At 47.1% G+C, this 13,127-nt stretch overlaps 1 protein-coding gene across 1 annotated transcript in view; it reads left to right on the top strand.

Moving 5' to 3' along the window:
- Window positions 1-12,555, top strand: part of LOC135914623 (uncharacterized) — a 36,750-nt gene extending 24,195 nt beyond the window's left edge. The window contains exon 2 of the mRNA XM_065447549.2: window positions 11,390-12,555. Within this exon, the coding sequence (XP_065303621.1) occupies window positions 11,390-11,731 (342 nt within the window). The 3' untranslated portion in view covers window positions 11,732-12,555. The remainder of the gene's footprint in view (window positions 1-11,389) is intronic.
- The last annotated feature ends 572 nt before the right edge of the window (window positions 12,556-13,127 follow it).

Raw genomic sequence — 13,127 nt, 5'->3', positions numbered from 1 at the left:
TCAGGTGTTAATGCAATGTGCCCGTGCCGATCGAACATGCTCAGCATACTGACTGCAATTTTGAACAATCACGTTAACATTTGCAATTTATTTCCGCTTAGAACAGTCTGCATTGTCTCTTTTCTCATACTTCGAGATGAATACATTTGCCACACTTTCAGTAGAATGCGCATGAATGGGGGCGTACTGATCAGGTCACTTATCAACTAAAACATGTTACGATCTCTTAGGTGTGTTAATAAGGGTAGAACAAATGCAATGTCCACTGAATTATTTGAATAATCCGTGCGTTATCTACTAAGAAAAGACCACCAAATTGATAATCTGGCTCTTTTTTCTTTTGTACAGCGCATATAGTATGCAGTCTGTCCAAGACGACGGCACTACATGCAACAGTAATGAAAACCGGAACACTTATTGCGCACGACAAGGGCTTCATACCGTGCACGACTGGCACAATGCGAATCTGCGCCAGCAGCTGCCTAGAGATTAAGAGCACGTAAACTGCATAACCCCGAAGCATCGAAAGGCGCTTAACGCTTTTCATATAGCTCGAAAGATAACTTCTGCTGCTAAACTGTTTAAAAAAGAGACAAAAAACAAATCTTCCAACTACCGTCAAACGCAATGCCTTCAGTCTGAAACGTGTAAAGGTGCTTCCCGGAGCGACTAATTTATTGTGCTCCAATTTTTTCGGCTAAGTTGCGAAGCTGCGAGTGACTGAGCTTTAGCAGGTTTCATGCTCCAAAAGCGTTTCTGGTTGCATATAAATAGATTGGGTGAATCTAGAGATTTTCGCTTGACATTTCTTCAAGTCTCGTGTTTTGCTTGCGGTAACTTCCCAAAATTATTTAGATTGGTTGCCAGAAACCTTAAAAATACTGCTACCTTAAAAACAATGCGAAAGCGGCAGTGCACACACTGCTGATGCATGCCCCGCAAACACGGCCTTTCATCCGAGTACGTTAGCAGTTATTTAACTATACGTGTCTGTCAGAACATTCTTGATGCTAACACAATTTCGAGATATATACGTAAAGCGTGTCACGAGAATTTCACTACACATGCGGCGCAGCATTCATCGCGGCCGGATCAAGCGCCACGAAATGAGATCTACCACACTGGCTGCCCAACATACACAATCCGCTTAGTGGTAGCTCAATATCAAGTTAAAAGATGGTGTAGCTTCCTTCTTTACGCACCTAAACTATTATGCGAAAATCAACAAGCCCGAGCGATCGCTCGCCGTAAAACATTCCGTATAGTAGAAGCGAGAACAAGAGCGCGTTATGAAACCATGTCAACGACAAACCGACACTATACCCGAGTCGCCTGCGCTACATGCAGCCGCTTCGCGCTACGAAATGCGCTCACATAATCATGAGCTATTGACGCAAAACATCTTTGCTAAAGCTTACCGTTCAGTGTAGTTGACGTGTGATGCCACAAAGATGACACGCATACACACACACCAACGTTCAGGCGGACACCGCACACCGGTACAACCGTATACGTGCCTGGCAAGGTCGATCCAAATAGGTCTCGAAGCTTCGGGCGAAAAGCGGTTCAGTACAGATTGTCACCGACATCAGCATGGGGGGTTATGGGAATAGCGATTGAAGCGCGACTATGTTTGGAGGGAACAAACATTGGGAAAGAAAAACGCGTTTTTTAATTCAAACGAGACACAGTTAGATTCATTCAACGAAAATAAAATTCCTAGACAATTTTATACATTCTTGACGAGTTAAGAAAATACAAGTTTAATTTTATTATTATTAATAAATGCATTTCTTTGAAGCGCCCATCGCTACAGGGGGCGTTGACGCCACTATCACTCGCAATGCAACGCACGTCTTGAAATGGGCAGAAAGGCGCCCTCGTATCACTTGTTGAAATACGCCCCCCTCACAGTTTGTGCTTTCTTGCTTGTCAAAGTTTGTCTGAATTTGGTGACGTGGGTAGCTTCATTGCTTCTTAATCTGTTCAGTCAAATGTAGTGAGTTACGACCGCCAGATAATTGTGTAGTTGTTTTCGTGCGACCGCGCTGGCCGACGGGCTTGGCATCCAACAATAGGATCAGCACTCTACACCTAAAGCTTTCGTCCGCCTCCAAAGAAAGTATGTTCTGAGCAGGGATGCGATTTCGACAACCGTACGGCTGGCCTTTTCCTGCATCGCTTTCCACGCTGAAAGCTCGAAACGCCCATCCAATCGAATGGCAGGGCATTTTAATATATAGCTCCAAAGGAAGAACAACAAAACAAATTTCGCGCCTTCGAAAAAAAAATGATGTCACTTCTGCTTTTAACGGACATGGCATCACATTATTTTTTCTTCCGCCGGAAGTGTTCCCACCACATACAGATGGCGCTAAGCCCCATGGACCGCCGGTGGACCGCCATGTTTTGAACGTATGGGCTCCTATGGAAGCTTCGCTACCAGGTACATTTACCTTGTGCCTGGCGCACTCGTTGAGATGGCGCACCGCCGTGCATGCGCAAGATCTCCGCGCATGCGCAGGAGCTCCGCGCGCGAGAGCGCGCGCGCTCGGAGGAGTGTGAGCAGGGGGCGGACACTTCGTATACATCCCATTGGCCGTTTTCGAGCAGACGCTCTTTCGACGCTAGCGCCAAGGTCCCCTTCAGTTACGGCCCTAACCAATGGGCGACGCATTAAGCAAAATGGCGGCGCACATTATTGTTTACGTTGTCATGGCAACAGCAGCGGCGCGGCACCTCCTCTCCCAAACGTTTTTTTTTCCTTTTTGTGTTTATTATGCCGACCCGCTCCACTCCCTTTCCCCCATGCCGCGTGGGCCGCTCACTTTTTTTTTGTTTTTACCCGTAAGCGGCGCGTTTTTTCTTCTTTTTTATTGCGCGCTTGTTACCGCGTGCCACGCGCCAGCTCGCAAGCAATGCGCGCGCTACGCCACGCATTGGCATTGCTTGCGAGCTGGCGCGTGGTGCGCCGTGGGCTATGCGTTGGCAGGCGCGCAGTCTTGCCCATACATATATTATACCAGCATGTGCCGGAACATAAAAAAAATTCCACTTCCAGCACAACAGATGTTTAGTCTCGCTTTATTGACTTCGTTTCCGAAAAGCGATTTTTCTTACAACGTAGTGTGATACACGCTCAAAAAACGAGCAAAAGTGAGAGGTGCATGACATATACAAGAGTACTAAAGACAAAAGTTCACAGATGGTGAAATAACAAAAGAAAGCGCTAGAAAACGCGAAGGCCATTTCATGTACACACATATAAAAACAAGATTTTTATATAACGTCCTCAAGACCTAAATGTAGACGAGCTCCTGATATGTGCACTAAGATATTGCACCAAATTGGACGACGTGTATGACATAGTCATGACAACTATAAAAAGGGAAGACTCACTAGTAATGGCAAAAACAATGACACGCAAAATACCTGAAAGATAGAATAAAATGCTAACATGGTTTGATTGAGAGCCATGCCGAAAAAAAGCTTACTTATAAATCTGCACGAAAGTATATGAAATGCTTGACATGTTCATTACTGCTGAACAAATTGAAAAAAACATGGCAGAAAAAAATAACATTGTACTAAAAACTGAAACACACATTATCACATTTTGCACTTGGCCACAACTTGAGTAACGGTGGCAAGGCGAACAAAAGATAGTCGGCTTTTGCAGCAGCACATAGAAAACATTCGCAGAAAGGCTTATTCCTCAATCAAAGACCAGGTAAAACAAGCCAACACACTTTTCTTTCTACCCGAATGCAATGCTTAGCAATAAAATCACTTCACTTAATGCACTAAGTCGTACCTACTGGCCTCTCCCTTGTATAATAAACACGAACTGCAAAAATCTGCATGTAGGACACTTGCAATGCTCATGCTTTCCAGGGGAAAAAAAAGCGTATCATGCCTACACATGAAGGTTGTTCGCGCGGTTTTCCCATCGGGCGTTACTGAGATAGTACACAAACACAAACACTAACAGTAATTTTTCAGCTGTTGGTTTGTAGAACGCGATACACAGAAAAAGCACTGAGGGCGGTATGGAAAGCTGGGCAAGTTACTGAAGTTGCAGAATGAGACTTGGCACAGAAAAACACAAGTCACAGACCAGGTGACAATGAGGAGGAACATCTATTTGTCAGCTTTCTCTACCGGGAAGAGGCAAGTGTAGCACAATCAAGGCGCAACGACGTCCGGAGCTTCATGGAGTACACAAATGGACAGGGCTGTGTTCGTGTACATGCGCCTTCTGATGTCCTTGGGTCTGAGCGCTCACCTGTTGTCTTTAGGCACCCGGAACAACCTTGCAGAACTTGTTTTTGAGGTATTTGTGCACCACTGCACGATGCACGAGCGGTACGAGTCGTGAAACGGGTGAAACATCGCGGAGCACAAGCACACAGCTACCGAGGACCACAGAACTGACGAAACTAGCCACGTCGGTCAACGCACAGCAGCGCACGCATCTCGATGACAGTAGATAACAAAAATAAAGCGTTACGTAGCGGACTAAGCAGCAGCCGGGCCAGCGGGGATGGCACGGCGGCGCGGGCGCGTAGACAGTCGAAGGTGTGGGAGTTGAGAGGGTGTTACGAGAGAGGGCGTAGGGAGAGGAGTTGAGCGGGGGAAAGGGCTTGTCCACCTGGATCGGCGCGCGTGCGCGCGACGATCTACGAGGCCATGCAAGGGAAACGGATTTTCGCGTCGCCCGTTACAGAGATGGCGCCAATTTCCTGTGCCACCGGAACCGGGGAGTGTCCCCCCCCCTGGTGTGAGCGCCTTTTCCTCCTTCATTTTTTTTTTCGCTCTCTCTCTGCGCGCCATGCGCGCCGGAACGGGTGGCTTATTCATCTTTATCACCATTATTCATCTTTTTTCGTGGACGAAGGAAATGCGCTGGCAGGTTGTATGACAAACGCTGTGGGCTATCGTATGAGACTGGAACGCTAACTTGAATGCGCTGTTTGTAAAAGCCATTACAGGGCCCTTCAAAGGTTTCAGACGCATTATTGCCAGCGTCGATTATCAATACAGCGTACTTGTAGCATATCTTCCAGCGTACCACCAAATGTGATGCCCGCACGTATGTTAGTGCTAATTTTCTGTTCCGGTGATAGGTCAAAGCAATCAGTACAGCATTGAGGTACTCATATGCGTGGCTGCCCAGGCATACCGCCGGCGAAATACTGGGTGGGCTCTGATAATTTGGCACCTATTTTAAGTGAATGAGAAACTTTGATGGGTTTATAGTGCAGGATATCAGTCAACAAAAAACCGCCCTATGTTAGTGACGCAGCCGAGGTATGAAGAAAATGTGAAAAGTATCCGAGAATCGGACGACACACAACGCGAACACCACATGCGCGACATCGGTTCATCGCACATTCACAAAGTCCGCGTTGCCAGCTACAAACATTACGAGTGTCCTTGCTGTTAGCTCGATGCCTGTTTGGAATCCACTTGTAGCTGAAGCTGGCGTTCATAACAACTATTATAACAATTGGATCGGCGTTTTGCTTTCTTTATTCTACTGCCGCAAAAGTGATGCGACAACTGTGAAGACTGTCTTGAGATTGCCGAGACCGACTACGTAGATCATATCATGTGGTCAACAAATGCGGAGGTATACACTATGTGTATACTAATGTCTACAAATAGGCTCTACAGCAATCTCAGCAGTATACAACTTCAGTGGCTTATATCAAACGCAGCTACGTATTATCCACCGGTACCTGCGCTTGGTTACAGCGTACACGGGTTGGGCCCAGATTAACGATGTTTGTCTACTGTTAATCTATAGACATGCAATACCACGACAACTCAGAGGCAGACCAGGTGGTGAATTCACCACCTGGTCTGCCGGCTTTCGCGACTTATTCACCACCTTTGCCACATCATCACCATCTGACCTTCACCAGCTGGTCTCGCGAAGTTTACGTCCGGGAAGCAGCCAGGATTAGGGCCTTCGGGTGCCTGGAAGACCTTTGTGACTCGGACGTTGCCTGTTCCGCCGCGATCCTCGTTCGGTGCAGCTGCACCGAATGACGACTAGCAGTCTGCACGGTTTGCCCGCCGCGCCGGGGTTGCACGCGGTGCCGGTCGCGCATGAACCAGTGCCATATCATCGCCTTCGCTGAGGGCGGGGAGTATGGGAACTCTGCATTACATATTATCGACTTTCTTATATAGACATTCAATACACCAGGAGAGAAAAAGAAATAGAAACCTTAGCCGACTATTATTATTAACTGTCTAATATAGAGAGTCCATAGACAGAGTATGGACAAAAATAAATAGACTGTATCGGCTTTCGTCTATAGGTAGTCCATATAGAGGGGAAGCAGACAAAAAAGAAACAAACACCTTATCGACTTTTTTCTATAGACCGTCCATAATCTACGAGTAGACGAAAACAAATAGAAACCTTATCGACTTTCGTCTTTAGAAAGTCTGTAGACAAAGTATGGACTAAAATAGATAGAGACCGTATCCACTTTCGTCTATAGGTAGTCCATAGAGGGGAAGGATAAAAAAAAACACCTTATCGACTTTTTTCTATAGACTGTCTATAGACTGCGAGTAGACAAAAAGAAATAGAAACTTTATCGACTTTCGTCTATAGAAAGTCTATAGACAAAGTATAGCCGCCGTGGTTGCTCAGTGGCTATGGTGTTAGGCTGCTGAGCACGAGGTCGCGGGATCGAATCCCGGCCACGGCGGCCGCATTTCGATGGGGGCGAAATGCGAAAACACCGGTGTACTTAGATTTAGGTGCACGTTAAAGAACCCCAGGTGGTCGAAATTTCCGCATTCCTCCACTACGGCGTGCCTCATAATCAGAAAGTGGTTTTGGCACGTAAAACCCCGTTGTTTAATTTAATTTTATAGACAAAGTATGGACAAAAATAGATAGAGACCGTAATCCACTTTTGTCTATAGGTAGTCCATAGAGGGGAAGGATACTATAAAGAAACAAACTCCTTATCGACTTTTTTCTATAAACTGTCTATAGACTGCGAGTAGACAAAAGAAATAGAAACCTTATCGACTTTCGTCTATAGAAAGTCTATAGACAAAGTATGGACAAAAATAGATAGAAGCTGTATCGACTTTCGTCTATAGGTAGTCCATAGAGGGGAAGTAGGCAAAAAAGAGCAAACACCTTATCGACTTTTTTCTATAGACCGTCTATAGACTGCGTATAGACAAAAAGAAATAGAAACTTTATCGACTTTCGTCTATAGACAGTCTACAGACTTTGTATCAACAGAAGGCCAAATCTATAGAAAGGAAAGGTCGTCTATAAGAAGTCTATAGACTTTCTATAGACAGTCTAAAGTCATTTTTGTAAGGGAAAGGCACGCCGAGTTCTGTCTGCTGACGCGGCTGCCTTGGAGTTTTCGTCGCTGATTTCTGCTTTTGCACCTCGCTTGTTGCATTCTTTTTAGACATTCTTTAGACATTTCGCATATTCAAGCCGTCTTAGAGCGCAGCCTTCCGCGTCGGATTTACCAAAGAGGTGCATTTGATACCATGGACACATACAGCCACAAATCGCTGTTATCTTAAATTATTGTGGAAGCGGCGCATGGATTTCATGAAATGTCCAATGGTAGCAAAACAAACACATCTACGCATATTAGCCGCATACTGTCACCCCAACTATAACAGCAGTTTCCTTTGTCCTAACTGCTTAAAAAAAGTTCAGACCCAACGCCAGAGGGCGCGCGAACTCAACGGCACCAGGCTTCACCTTCGCTGAACAGGACCAGCGTTTGCCTAAACTTCATCTGCTCGGCTTGACAGGGCCGAAGCTCGTGCATTTCAAATGCGAAGGCACGTTTCAACTCATTTTGAGCGCGAATAATTATATTGTCGCGTGTATCCTGCTGAAGCATACACGCTGAATGGAGAACCAGGCGTTCGTATTTCATGAAACGCAACCGTTGATGCGCGATGCCGAGACAAACCTCGTTCTCTTCGGTCCCCTTGCTGTGCCACACCATGTGGCACTACCCCCTCTTCAAAAAAAAATAATAATAAAAGAATGAAAACATACATAGGCTTGACGTGAGAGCGCCGAGATGGCCTAGGATGAACACATAGGCTATAGTCACAATCACTGGTGTGCGATATAGTCACAAGGCACTGAGGGACGAGCAACAACAAAACCTAACCTAAGCAGCTGAAAATGTCGAATTTTAAGGGCTTTGGTACGGTTTCAACCGTACAATGTGCACAATCTCAGATTGCGGTTGTCGACGTCGGGGAGGCTGGCTTCCGTCAGGAAGGACTTCGTAATTCACGTCACTAATTCGCTGGAACACTTTGAAAGGCCCGTAGTAGCGACTCAAAAGCTTTTCGGCGCATGCGAGTCCAGACTAAAACTTGATCACCAGGTTGAAACTCGACTTGTCGATGGCGGAGATTGTAACGTTGCGCATCGATGCTCTGTTGTTTCTTTATATGCACTCGGGCAAGCTGACGGGCTTCTTCCGCGCGTTGCACGAAGAGTTCGGCATCTTGGGCGAGATCGAGGTGATCGATGCTGTCGCATGGCAGCATTGCTTCTAACATAGTCTGCACTTCACGGCCGTAAACAAGGTAGAATGGCGTGAAGCGTTTTGTTTCTTGCGTAGCAGTATTATAGGCAAACGTTACGCATGGTAGTATCTCGTCCCACGTCTTGTGCTGTACGTCTACGTGCATAAACAGCATGTCGGTCATCGTTTCGTTCAGTCGTTCGGTCAAGCCGTTTGTCTGCGCATGACAGGCAGTTGTCCATCCATGGGTTGTGCAGCTGAGTTTAAAAACGTCTTCAATGAGCTGCGCTGTAAAAGCTTTTTATCGGTCTGTGATGACGTGCGATGGGGTGCCATGCCGTAGGACGATGCTCTGTATGAAAAACTGGTCAACCTCGGTAGCTGTGCCTCGAGGCAACGCCTTTGTCTCCGCATACCGCGTTAAATAGTCTGTGGCGACGATTATCCACCTGTTGCCAGAAGATGACAGTGGAAACGGGCCCAGAAGATCCATGCCGACCTGGTCGAAAGGTTTGCCAGGTGGGTCAATCGGATTCAGCAATCCCGCAGGCTTCACAGCTGGCGACTTTCGGCGCTGGAATTCACGGCAGGCTTAGACATACCGCTTAACACACTCGGCGAGTTTCGGCCAGTAGTATGATTTGCGCACTCTATCAAGCGTTCGCGTAAAACCCAAATGGCCAGACGGAGGCTCATCATGACAGGCGAATAAAACTTCGGCACGGAGGTCTGCTGGAACGACCAAAAGGTATGTTTTGTTGGTGGCAGCGGAGTTCTTCTTGTACAAGATGCCATGTCGTATACAAAACGACGACAATCCTCGAGCGATATGCCGGCGTATTGATGGGGTCCGTCCTTCCAGGTATTCGAATATAGGTCGTAGTGAGTTGTCTGCGCGCTGCCGTGCGGACAAGTCAGTAACGCTTACGGCCCCAAGGAAAGCGCCGTCGTCCTCGATGTCGTGGTCGGTAGTGTCCATAGGAACGCGCGAGAATGCGTCAGCGTCTTCGTGTATGCGGCCCGACTTGTACACGATGGTCACGTCGCACTCCTGCAAACGTAGACTCCACCGTGCTAGTCGTCCAGAAGGGTCCTGCAGATTTGCAAGCCAACATACCGAGTGATGATCAGTTACAACTTTGAAAGGGCGGCCGTAGAGGTTGGGTCGAAATTTGGCCAGCGCCCATACGATGGCAAGACACTCTTTTTCCGTAGTGGTGTAGTTGGTATCTGCACGCGATAGTGTGCGACTTCCGTAGGCAATCATTCTTTCAATACCTTGCTGCCGTTGTACAAACACCAAGACCAAAGTTACTGGAGTTTGTATGAACTTGCGTGTCCGCCGACAAGCGAAGCCCACTTGTCGGCTATCACGGTGTCGGTTCCGCGGCAGATCGCGGGGACTCGGTCGAACGATGGTCGGCAAGCTTATTTTCTCTGTGCCTTAGACAAGAAAATCAGACGCACTACGACTACTCGCGCTAGTCCGTTGCTTCCTGTAATATAAAACGGTTTCAGCGACACACTGTGCTGACTAGTCCGCCAGTCATCAGCGTCTTATCGGCCTCGTATAGACCCAGTGTTACCACGCGTTAAATGAGTACGTGTGCGAAGCCAGGCACGCGCTGCCTACACCAGTGAAAGCTGACGTCACAAGAAGACGTCGTCAGCAATGGGATATCTTTTTGAAGTGTCGGCCAACTATCAATGAAAGTCGGCACCCACGTGGTTCACGGTGAAGTCCGTGCGAATCCCTGGCTGCTTTCTGTTTTGACGTGGAGCTGCAGGCTAACGCTACGCACGCTTTCGGCGATGTAAGGACGCAGAGATACCAGTGGAATTGCAAGGCCGTACACGGCAAGATTCTTTGCAGCTGTGCGTGACCGCGCTCTTTTTCTTTTCTTTTTTTCGGAGGGACTTTCCTCTCAGATCGGACCATGTGTCCATGCGCGCGACCATTGCAAACCGTTTCGCGACTAATCTGCGGGCAGGGTGCTCGCGCCGTCGTGCCATAAAAAGGTTTACATTCGTAAGTTCGTAAGACATATGCCCCTTCACGTAGACTTCCTTCTTACGTTCGCAGGTGCAACTACCGTTTGTTTTGCGAATCGACTACAGCTTAACCCGCCGTGGTTGCTAAGTGGCAATGATGTTGGGCTGCTAAGCACGACATCGCCGGATCGAATCCCGGCCACGGCTACCGCATTTCGATGGGGCCGGAATGCGAAAACAGCCGTGTGATTGAGGTGCAAGTTAACGAACCCCAGGCGGTCCAAATTTACGGAGTCGCCCACTATGGCGTGGCTCATGTAAAGAAAGTGGTTTTGTCAGGTAAAACTCCACCATATTTTCGACTCAAGCTTAAATTAGGCGCAAGTACGTAAGTTCGCACCGACACTATATTCGTATGCTTGCTAATCTTTCGAATATTTTTAGCTTTGTGAATGCGCTTACTTTATAAAATTTTTGCAACGCCTGAATTTGTTCGCAAGTTAGCTTTGTCAATTGCGTTCGAGACGATTGCTATATTCAACAGCGCAACATCACTGTACTGTATGCAAGGCTCACTTTAGAAAACAGAATTCTGCAACGTGTATTATACTCCCTTGCAATGGACCCCTATGACGCCAACCTAGGTCACTGTATGACAACTAACAACGCCGTGCGCTGTGCCCTGCCGCATCAATTCGTAACACGTCGCCCAAGCATTACGCGTTCGCTGCTGGTAACCTACGATTCGGAACAAGTCTACCAAACCGCGAGTGCTTCGCGTCACGTAGTTGTTAGCCGGAGTTCAGTCTGCTGATTAAGCATCATTTCCTTCCCTTTCCGAACAGAACCTGAAAGGGCTCCGGAATCTACGCCTCCTCAGCGTGCTGTCGACTGCGTGCTACGACAATATCTACCCAAGAGCCTACATGCAATCTGTGGGCTCCTTCATGGAACGGCTGAAGGTCTTCCACGTGCACTTCACGGACACCAAGGGCAATACTGAGCGACTGACGTGGGTGCGACGCGCTCCGACGGTTGTGGAACAGGTCTACCGACTCGGTCCGCTGCTGATAGCGCCGGTGTTTTTCGGCCGGGTGCTCACCGGCGCACCGTGCGTGGTCTGCACGACCCAAACTTTCATCGGGCTCGTCAAGCCGAAATACCGGGGCGTGCACACCAAGTTTTAGACCTTCCTCTTTTAGTGTCCTTATAGACTGTTTTAGCTCGGCCGTACGCGCATTACCGTTCGTGGAACACCTGGTTACAGCAGCCGTCAATGGCAGTATAGCAACGCTGCTAGCGACGATGTCAGGATGCCTGTTTCAATGGCAACGCGTGAGGATCGCTTTTTTATGTATCGTCATTCTTGTTTAAAAGAAATACAATAGGACAAAGCGGTCTGCATGGTAACGACGATGTCGCTACCATTTATTTACACCAGCGGCTAGGTAGCAAATGAAAAGTAACTTCAATGGGCATTTTGTGTTTTTGCTAGTTATATTATCTTACCTAAGATGGCGTGTCACCAACGCTTCTCTTGAAGTAAACGTGTCCGGTAACCTGGTGTTTCTCAAAGGGCAATGCGTTTACGGACCCGCTAATACTCTGTTGTTATTCAAACCTTGTCTCACCGAGAGACTTGACTTTTACTGCTACTGCTTCTGTTTTATCCGTCAGGCTAAAAGTCATATTTCGAATTTTAGCTTGTTCATACTGCTGACAAAAACTCCTAAACGCCACATTTGCCTTGAATCCTTATATTGCAGTGTGATCATACAGAACCATGAAAACAAATTGTATATTCCTGAATAAACCCCTGAGATCACATAGCATGACGGCACTGGGTTGATGGGCCTTCTTCAATAGAGATAGAGGTCTAATAATTCAATATCGGAACATCATACGTGGCGAAAGTATTATGAATATGACCGAAATAGTCACCGCTAATACTAGTTTGTACCGGGGTAGCCACAAATAATAACCTTGCCTGTACGAGATTTTAATGTGTTCGCGAGCATCGTTTGAGTTTTTATACACAGAATTGACTATAATGCATAACTTTATCTGCAATTTCCTAATATTTTACGTAAGATTGAACAGAAAGATGACGCGAGGGGACGACCTTGAGATTTATCAAATTTCTTGCCAATTTTTTATTGCACTTCTGCATTACAGTTCTTTAGTCCCACACTACACTGTTCTTCAAATCTAGTTTTGCTTTAATTCTAACTATATGAAAAACCACCTGCTTTTTGGCCCCTCCCCCATCATGGTTATGTGCCAGTGTTTGGGAAACGAAATGAGTCGAAGAAGTGAGAATAAACAGTAATGGTGACCGTATGACTAGTTGTTCTTGGTGTCCTTACAAAGTAGGTGCAGTCTACTTCACGATCCTTTGTTAATCGACTGATGGACCACTCCAATTACCCAAGGACAATGTGTGTCAACGTCACGGCCACTGATATGGATGGTATCCAGCTGGTGAGCGGTACATACTGCGTCTATGGCGGAAAGTCGGCCTGTTGGCATGAACTTTGACGGTTGTTTCTTAAAACGCGCATGCTTGCTTTCGGCAACCAAGTG

The sequence above is a fragment of the Dermacentor albipictus genome, chromosome 9, assembly GCF_038994185.2.
Source record: "Dermacentor albipictus isolate Rhodes 1998 colony chromosome 9, USDA_Dalb.pri_finalv2, whole genome shotgun sequence".
Lineage (NCBI taxonomy): Eukaryota > Metazoa > Arthropoda > Arachnida > Ixodida > Ixodidae > Dermacentor > Dermacentor albipictus.
This window is presented reverse-complemented; position numbering and strand designations above follow the sequence as displayed.